The 9,609-nt window shown below is 44.6% G+C and overlaps 1 protein-coding gene across 1 annotated transcript; it reads right to left on the bottom strand.

Annotated features, from left to right (window-relative positions):
* Nucleotides 1-411: 411 nt before the first annotated feature.
* Nucleotides 412-5,699, bottom strand: npas4l (neuronal PAS domain protein 4 like). Its single transcript, XM_036547236.1, has 10 exons — nucleotides 5,622-5,699; nucleotides 5,172-5,314; nucleotides 3,947-4,110; nucleotides 3,687-3,832; nucleotides 3,246-3,345; nucleotides 2,769-3,024; nucleotides 2,505-2,614; nucleotides 2,108-2,243; nucleotides 613-1,958; nucleotides 412-440 (listed from the first exon to the last, which is right to left on the bottom strand). The coding sequence occupies exons 2-10, from the start codon at nucleotides 5,285-5,287 to the stop codon at nucleotides 412-414; spliced, it is 2,403 nt and encodes an 800-aa protein (XP_036403129.1). The 5' UTR covers nucleotides 5,288-5,314; nucleotides 5,622-5,699.
* Between the last annotated feature and the right edge of the window lie 3,910 nt (nucleotides 5,700-9,609).

The following is a 9,609-nucleotide window of genomic DNA, read 5'->3' as shown; positions in this document are numbered from 1 at the left end:
GTGATAGTGTGGATTAGTTCCAATTTATAAACATCTATAAATGAAGCATACAACATCAGTACAGATAAACACAACACAGTAAGTAAAAAATACTACAAAATACAATACTTAATGGCTAAATATATTCAGCTGGCATACAAGTTTGTTCAACCAGACATTAGTTTAAGTTTAAAGACTGTATTTATTTAGAACTCAAAAATATTCCAGTTCCACAGCTTCGACAGTATCTGTTGTCTTTGTTGAATCTATGAGCAAAAAAAGTATTTTAAGGGGAAACCTGTCCCCTCTGTTAAATTGTCCTTTTTACACTAGACACCCACTCTCAAGTTCTTCTTTGAATCCAGCGAAGAAGCCTCAGTTGTTATGACAATATGCCATACAAAGTGTTGTACAGAAAGTCATAGACTTTTTTCAGTACATGGATTCTTCAACAAGCCCATCTGAAATGGTAAGGAGAATCACACATGAGTACTCTGCTCAACATTCACTTAAGGAATTGTATGTTTGTACTGACACATAAATGCAAATGATGATAGGAGTTACTATTGCTACAGTTCCTACAGGATTGAAATTATGCACCAGTTTACCTATGCTGTGTATGTGGGTAATTACCTTGGTGGAGGGTACTGTGTAGATACTGGTTGAGTTGATACAACTCATTGGCATCGTCGTGGCATCCAGGGGTCAGGATACAGGGATCCAGTGAAGTGTGAGGGGAAGGGAGCTGCCCCAGCGGTAAGCCATCCATGAGCGTGGCGAAGGAGAGCGCAGGGGACCGCACCTCCAGGACATCCAGGGCCTGCTGATCACTCTCTGGCCTGCAGGTGTCTGCCAGACAGCAGCCTGGGCTGGGTCTGGAGCAGGCCAGGGCTTCTCCTTCTGACACTGTGTCCAGATCCTTCAGGATGCTGTCGATGACATCCTCGTCCAGGACCAGCTCGGGTTTGAGGGGTTGTGTGGCCGGGTGTGGCCAGCAGCTGGGAGAAGGCTGTGTCATCTGAGGGGCCAGAGCTGGGGTGCTGCTGGAGGAAGGCTTGCTGTATCCGGTGGGCAGGCTGAGGGTGGGGCCGTGGCTGCAGTATGTGTCGAAGCTGCTAGCCAGCGAGGAGATCTGCTGGGCTAGGATGCTAATCTCCACCCGCTCTTCCTCGCTGTACTGAAAGCAGCTCTCAGCGGTCGGGGAGGGGTCCGGGGTCAGCAGGCCCGTGGGCAGCTGGGAGGCACTATGGGAGCCCTGAGGAGCCAGGAAAGGGCCAGCGCCCCCTGGAGGGTGTGCAGGAAGGCTGGAGCCCTCGGGATGGAACGCACAGTCAGAGGTCGCTCCGCATACCGCTGGCATGGGCAGGCAGTCGGGCACCAGGCGAGCGTCGGCGGAGCAGCTTGGGAAATTGTAGGAGGGCGAAGTGTGGGGCTCTGGAGACTGAGCAGGCATCACGCCCAGACTGCTCAGATTGAAAGCGTGGTCCAGGATGGTCTGGAGCGGCTCGGAGGGGGAGAAGTGGCCAGGCGCCCTGGAGAGGCCGTCGTTGCAGGGGAAATAAGGGGGAGAGCTCTCTGAGGGGGACAGGAAGTCCTCCGTGTAGCTGTAGGTATCCAGGAGGAAGTCGGAGCTGGCGTCCTCCTGCAGGGTGGAGGAGTGGGAGGAGGCTGGGCTGTATGGCGGGGTGGAGGGGAACGTGGGGCCATCCCTTGGTGCTGTAGGAGAGCCCCCATCAGAGGCCTGGTTTGTATGTGAAAAGTAATGCACAAGGGGCTCAGAGACCCTGCTGCTCTTGCTCTGGGGCTCCTCACCCGGGCTGTGTGTCTCCCTTTGTCTTTTCAAGCGCCTGCCAGTGCTTTCAGTCTGACACTGGGGGGTGTTGGAGACTAGGTGCTGGGAGAATTTCTGCTGTAAAGGTCTCAGGGCACTTTGGGCATCAGTGTAGATCTTCTGTTTGACGAATGTGGCTTCCGTTGCACTGTAAATAATTTTTAAAAAGTGTTAATCAACCCATCTTGACGTTGACAGGACTATCAATGAACCTGTTCAATCTGTTCTTTTAAATAGTGGAATCTGCTCAGTAAGTGCTAATACTAAGTCATGTTACATTAGATGGGTGTTCTGTACCTGATAATATAGTTTGTGCAGCTCACTGTCTGCTTCCCAGAATCCCTTGCTGCTCGAATGTACAGCCAAGCCCAGGAGAGATCCTTGCACTGTAGTCTGAGCACCATCTCCACCAGGGTGTCTTCATCAGACTTCTCTGTGAACCACATGAAAAAATACTTTAACATCCTCAATCTGGGGCACTTGACTGATTCTTAGTTAATCTTTATTCAATAACAATCTTGCACTTCCACGTATCAGACTACACACTTAGGCTATTTTTCTCTTTTTTATAATAAAGGTATGAATCGCAAAACTTACATATAAGAAATATATATGAATAGAAGAAATATACAAAAATAGGACTGAAGGGACTCAACTGTTCCCACAGGTTGAAAGAGTGGGCATTTATACTTACGCAAACTCCGGTGTCCAGATGCACTCAAAGATAAGTCATCTGGGTGAAGCAGGCTGTACCAGGACCGGCCAATCATCTCCTCTGCTGAGTATCCCAGATGAAACAACACACTGAGGAGGTAAAAAGGAGGGGGACAGTGTTATACCACAATCAACCTGATGAGGAAGTCCATGTATTAATATAAATCACTAGGTAAACCCAGTTTGGCAAGATCCATTGGATCCTTGCTGTTCAAATGACTGCGAAGAAACAAGTGATCTTCACCTGTCGGAGACTTGGGCGAAGGTCATATCAAGCCGGTGGAGGCTTTGGAAGTGTTCCCTGAGGCAGTGAGAGTCACTGTCCCACAGACGGTTCACAGTTGGGGTGCACAGCGCAACGAAAGCCTGGCCCAGGTCAGGGCAGGACGGTGGAGACTGTGGGGTGGCCTGGAGACGGCCCCTGATAAGCATGGAGCAGCTGCTGCCCTGTCTGAGCCGAAAGGGCTTGGAAGTGTGCATCCGACAGACAAAGGCTCTCTCTGGGAGAAAAGGAGGAGAGGAGAGAAGACAAGAAATGTAAGAGCACTGCTAATTTTTCAAGGCATGAATCTGCATATTTTGTTGCCACATCAAACATGAGCCTGATCTAAAGTCAAGGGACAGAAAACATATATTTAAAGGTTTCATTGACATCAAGTGTTGTCAGATTTAATAGGACTGAGCAGAAGCTCTTTTTTCTTTGATTCAACACATGTCCCACCTGTTGACGGCATAGTGTCTGCTTCCAGGCAGGATCTGATCACGTCCACATCTGCGCTCTCCACCATGTCATAGAAAGTGTCTCCTTGAAGCACATCCACCTACAGGAAAAAAAGAATAAAATCATCAGTTATTCCTTGCAAATGTTTGTAATCACAATTATTTAATTAACAAAGCAAACTATAAAGTTGGTAGCTGCATTTTACACATGTGTGACAAACTCTAATTTAAATAAATAAATGTAATATGCATGAGGTATGTAACATCTAATCAATGTGCACTGTTTTTTATTTTCAAAATTCTGCTCAGACAGATGAATCAGAAATGATCTGTCACATCTCAGTGTCTTAATGGAAAGCTGAACTGTATTCAGGAAGATTATTTTAGCTGAAGTAACAGTTGATCAAGCCTCATGAAAATAAATCCACCTGTAGGTACTTACCATTGAATAGCCCAGGTAGTCCACCACATTCTCTGAGACGTAAATCAGCTTCCCCTCTCTGGTCATGGCCACAATGAAACCAGGCAACGCTTGCAGGAAATCCTCATAAGGCAAGGGAGAGCTGGCGCCCACCTCAGCCTGCAGCTCTGATACAACACAAGCATAAGACCAGGAGTTATTCTGGCTGCAACAGGACTCTCATCACGCAGTCATTTCATGCAAGCATCATCCATGAAGCATACCGTACATATTTGATTTACCTCTGTAGAAGATGGACTTCCTGATGAAGGTGCAGATGGCCGACATGGAGTGCAGGTAGGAGAGCCGTTCCCTGTCCTCGGGGGAGATGGGCAGCAGGGCACGCATGTTTCGGATCTCCCCGTTGATGTGGTCCCGTCTGGCTTTGGACGCCCCCTTGGTCGACCTGTGCAAGACCATGGTTTGTCTGTCAGGACGCGGTGACGGTCGGGGCTGATGCAGAACGCGGGATGGACTCCTATGCCACCATCGGCACGGTCTGCCTTAGAGCACTGTACTGCCTCATCAGAGAGCTTCGTCTAAGGTACGAATACAGATCGGCTTCGGCTACACTTGCGTCCCCACGCTTTGAAACTAATGTCTTTGAATCAAAAAGAGAACCCTGTTATCTCAAGCTCAGATCTGGCGGAACTGGGCAAGTGAGAGCTGGAGTCTTTGGTTCCTATGGAAACTGTTCATTGGAGTGCCTAAATCCAGAGAAGAGAGAAGCACTCTGCTCTCACCACTGTGGTCTGTAAGTGTCTGGGCCTAAGAGAGAGTCTCTCCTTTTTATAGCCAGCGTGTAAGTGGGTGTCAGAGAAGGGAGGTTGGGCTCCCAGCAGTCCTCTATTGCCTTATAAAGAGGATGTCCTCAGAACTAGGCACCCTACGTCACTTTAAACAAAGAGAGTGACGCTGCTGCAAGTGTCTCTCTCTACCCAATTATGTCCAGGAGAGGAGAAATTGGATCGCTGTCTTTTTTAAGTGATGTATTTAGCGGCCATCTCCCTCCCTGTTTTTCTCTCTATCTCTCTCTCTCTCCCTCTGTGCTCTTATTTTCAGCATTAATAACAAGTCTTCACAGCATCAGCACTGGCAAGAAAAGTACTGTTTAGCCACAGTAGAGATAAAGAGTTGATGAATCACAAAAAAGCCAGAGTCACATAGTCCATTGATGCTAAAGTGTTATTACGCTCTCTTTGTGTTCATTGCCTTTCCAAATAGAGCACTGCGGCACTCACTCATTCATGTCTTAAAATACAGGTCTGAGCATGGAATCACTCCCTGGATCTCAAAATTTTGACCCCAGATTCATCTCAATGAAACGCTTTTACAACGGCCACAGGTTGTACAAACAGGCTCGATGGTTCATTTTAGACATCAAAACAGCAGTGTACAATTTAACCGCCAGGGGGAGCATCATAATCCCAAAAAACAAGTGAATAATGAGGCATCCGATAAACTCACCTGAATCTTTTGCAGGAAACACTGCTGGCTGTGTCCGCGGAGTAGCGATATGGGGAGCAGGGGGACCCAATTTTCTCATTGACCGGATTTTTGCATGACTGGCAGCACACCGTCATGTTTCTGTCACTGTTGTCCGACAAGGTCTAAAATGGGGAATCAAAATAACAATGAACAAACAACTCTACTTTTGCATCAGAGATGCTCTGAAATGGTCAGTTGTGTTATGGTTTAGAATGAGCTAATTTTATCTGTCTTTAAAAAAAAAAAAAGTATTGATGTTTCATAAAATAACGTGTTAAAAGCCTATGAACCGTATCAGTGAATGAAAATGGCAAATGAAAAAAAGTAATCTCCTGAATTTAATTACAAAGGTCAAAAAAGTCTTAACAGTAATCCTTTAAAAATGAACTGTATTCGTCAACGCTTTAAAGCACCACTAACTATCCCTACCTTCGGTGGGCTGTCTAGATGCGTCTGTGCCCTGCTTCCTTATTCTCCTCCCTTTTATAGTCGAGCTCGGGATTAACCTGATACCTTTGTTTTAAAATCTAGCTGCGTGAAAAAAGAAAAAAAACGGCTAATGTTACTTGTTGTGACGCAACGACAACTGACGGGTTATTTTTAGATACTGTGACTAAAAATAACTCCGCTCGGACTCCCGCCCCGCAGCGGAGTAGTGTGGGCTGGCAACTAACAATAAGGCACATCTGTCAATTAACCTTGTTTGTGTGGGACCAGCCGGCTGGCCATAAAATTTATTTTTAAAATAAATATTTCTAAAGATAACCAATTTGCAGGTTAAGTGGTTATTTGAAAAGGATAGGCGTTCTGTCGTCGTTGTTATTTGATTATGCATCGCATGCAACAGTTGCGGAAGCGAGCGCAAACCGAAGATGATCAATCATGGTAAACCGTGTTCGGTACTAACAACAGAGCTCTCACCTCTAAAACTAACCAAAACAAACAGTGGACACTCAAGATGCAGGCGGAGAAAATCGTGAGTTAGGAAAAGACACGAGACCGATATAGAATAATATTATTGCTCGGGGTCGAATTTCAACCATTCGCTTATTATCTGAACCGTAAACTTTACAATGTACAGAACCAATTATGGTCCGTAAGGATACACGTTAAAATCATCTGTGTGTCTGTCCCCTGGTTTCCAACGGTCTCAATGTGTATTTCATGACTTTCTATATGTGTCAGTATAAATGAAAATTAGCATATATAGCCTTTTCTCTTTTTCTCTATGCTTTTTCTCTATGTATCACTTTTATTGTAATTACTAGCGCTAAAAAGTCAATATTGAAAAAAATCTTACATTATTATAACTACCATTACTAAAATCATTAAACTGTGAACTTTTAAAATCATATGTATTCTTAAGTCTCCATTTTCTCCATTCAATTGATTTTGAATGATGAATAAAATATTTTTCTCTATAGTGTCTATAATATTTCTATAGCTAGTAGTATTGTTCTTTTGGACAGGCCATTTAACTGATTTCAGATTCTGATTTATTTTGATGACTCAGCTGTTGGTATGGTGTTTAAGAGTTGCAAGTCCTGGCAGAATGCTGATTTCCTCGTGGCTTTAAAGAAATAGGTGTTTAAGAATCCTTGTCAGTGACAGAAGCTCCTGGTAGCCTGTCCCGCTGGTCTCGCTCCACACAAACAGCATCATATGCAGGCAGGAGCCTCCCAAGTGGTCCTCAAAAGCTCTCACAGTCAAGTTTGCTGAAGAGGACTCAAAAGTAGCCTGGCGTCGCCAGGCAGCCATGTCCAGGTGAAGTCCCTCGCCCTGACAAGCATCTGCAGAGTGTCAAAATAGGGTGAGGGTGGCCTTCTGAGGGGGACCAGGGAGAGGTTCAGGGTCCCAAGACTGGCTCAGGGGATGGCCACTGTCCTCCTCTTACACACAAAGGAAAAATGGTCATCAGTTCATTACAATACATTATTGTCATTTAGCTGATGCTCTTATCCAGAGTGACTTACATATGCTTCATACTTCCTTCTCATATCTCTTTTTTCAATCCATCAGCAGCCGGTCTTCCACTGCCCAAAAAGTCTTCACTGTTGTTACCATTTAGAGCAGACTTGTGACCCAGAACAACACATAAATATTTTGGGTTATAAGTGATTTACAACATCATAGTGGTCCATTTTGGAATAAATTACAGGAATTTGTAACCTCTTTTCTCAGCACCTCATTTAAATTGTATATATTTGTTTTGACTGGAATGAATGACTGTTGTTGTCAGTGATGTCAATTTGTAAGTTATTTCTTTTCATGTTATTTTCCTGAGACACGTTCCAAAATATAGCTTTACAAAATGAAATATATTTATCCAGTGGAGAAACGGGGAGATGAGTCTGGATTGGGATATACTGTAGTTTATTTTGTTGTCACAGGGGAAATTAGTCTCAGATAAACTCATGGCTTTTGTTTATATATTGAGAGAAACTGAATAATATTATACTGGACAGTGGCTTGCTTCAGAGAAAAACTGAAATAACATCACACAGAATTGCTTCACAACTTGCTCTAATTTTTACTAAAAGCAAATTGTGATTTCCTGCTTTCCAGTGCAATAAGTAGTCTGTGGAAACCTTGGCCAGATTGCCAGCAATATGAACCCCAGAGAGTCATGTTGAATCCATTCCCAGAAAAAGCTTCCTTTTCAAAGCAGTTTGAAGATGGAAAAACAAAAAAAAAAAAGACACTTACGGAAAAAAGTCAAGATAGAGACTAATTTATTTTGGCAAGCCATGTGTACACATGTATATATAGTTGCTTGTAATACATTAGCCTGAGCGGGACAGCTTATTGGCTTTCAAGAGCTGGACTGGGCTTTTAAAACAAAAGGGAAATTAGCAAGCAATTTTGCTGAGTGTCTCCCAGCATTAACGCCAAAGCTGACCCCTTGGTCTGGGGCCAGACCAGGCAGCAGTGGACCCACTTCCTGTGTGCAGCGCGGCAAGGCGGGACTGGGTGTCTCTGTGGCCCGGCTCTGAGTGACCTGCCGTCTGCAGCCTGCACTTAGCACTGCAGATAAGCTGGGCTTTATAGCATGAGCATGCTGACAGACACGAGCAAACTGCCAGTCTGCACAGACAAAGAGAGAGAGAGAGAGACAGCAGTTCTGCTCGCTGGAGGCACCCCTATGACGGGACGTCCCGAAGCCACAGCTCGCAGACAGCCTGAGTGACGTGCACATCCACACAGATTGCTGGACAGAATCCTTAGTTTCTTGATGTGTCTGCTTGGGGCTGTAGACAAGTAGACAAAGACCCCATGGCCTGAATACATAAAGGAGGTTGTGCTATAACACGGTGACAAGGGGCCTATCCTTCTGAAACTGTCACAGAGGTGTTTGAGTGGTGTAACAATGTGTGAGACTTTAATCAAATAAAAAAAACACAAAGAAATTAACAGCCTTGAAGAGGGTTAATGTCATAAATATGTATTGTGATATGACTGAAATATGTAAATGAAGTACTACTAACGGATTACACAAATTAATTCCTTTATAGGTCCTGTTTTGAGGAATAACATGTTAAAATGATGAGCTTCCGTTGCTCAATATGGTTATGAACACAACACGTGAGACAATGTGAAAAGGCATTTGAATCTACAGAGTAAACATTTGATGATGCACTGAAAAGCACTTCCTGTCTTCTCCAGACTGGTCTCTCACTGGCATGTTCATTAGAGTCAAAGTAGATACCTTGTCGTGCACAAACCATAAAGCTGAAGACTGACTGTCGACTCTCAGACTGATTTATACCCACTCTTAAAGCATCATCCAGATGCCTCCTGCCAATGGCACCATCAGCCACAGATATCCGTGAAGCTAAAAGATTGGAGCAAGTCTGTCGCTGTGCTAAGACTCCTGAGGCCCAGAGATGACTTATTCCCCCCAGTTTGACAAGTGACAAATGTTACAGGTCTTTTTTTTTTTTTTTTTTTTTACTCCAGCAGTTTCACCCTAAGTGGTTTTGACTTCTATGGCCCCACATGGGAATTCCAGGACATAACAACCCATAGCTTGTTCCCATAACATTGATTTGATCTTATTTAGATTTGGGGTAAGGTGGTCGGGGGTATTCTCTCAAAGTTCTCCCGAGTTCCCCATGAGGAGTACGATGGAGTAAACCCCTTCACCCCCACCAACCCCCACCCCCACCTTCCATAGCCACCCAATCAATGATTCATTGGGCTGGATGAACAGGCAGACAGCCAAGAGGCCTTATAGACAGGATTCATCAGGTGTGAGGATACTTCCATTTAACCTTAATATCACTGTGACAAAAGGACTCGATTCAAGTGTAAATTTTGTGAAATTACTTCTGAATTACAGGCAAAACAGAGATGCAAACACACAGCCCTTGTTTCATATTCATCCTGTCCAGGCAGAATAAAAACACTGATAACACAT

Source organism: Megalops cyprinoides, chromosome 15 (genome assembly GCF_013368585.1).
Source record: "Megalops cyprinoides isolate fMegCyp1 chromosome 15, fMegCyp1.pri, whole genome shotgun sequence".
NCBI lineage: Eukaryota > Metazoa > Chordata > Actinopteri > Elopiformes > Megalopidae > Megalops > Megalops cyprinoides.
This window is presented reverse-complemented; position numbering and strand designations above follow the sequence as displayed.

What these genes read in the sequence shown, in the direction of transcription:
- npas4l (XM_036547236.1), bottom strand. Translation starts at nt 5,287, where the DNA reads ATGACGGTGTGCTGCCAGTCATGCAAAAATCCGGTCAATGAGAAAATT. An exon ending in GAAGTCCATCTTCTACAGAG is followed by an intron (nt 3,833 to 3,946) that starts GTAAATCAAATA and finishes GTGTTGTATCAG; the next exon opens with AGCTGCAGGCTGAGGTGGGC. An exon ending in ACACAGTACCCTCCACCAAG is followed by an intron (nt 441 to 612) that starts GTAATTACCCAC and finishes TTACCATTTCAG; the next exon opens with ATGGGCTTGTTGAAGAATCC.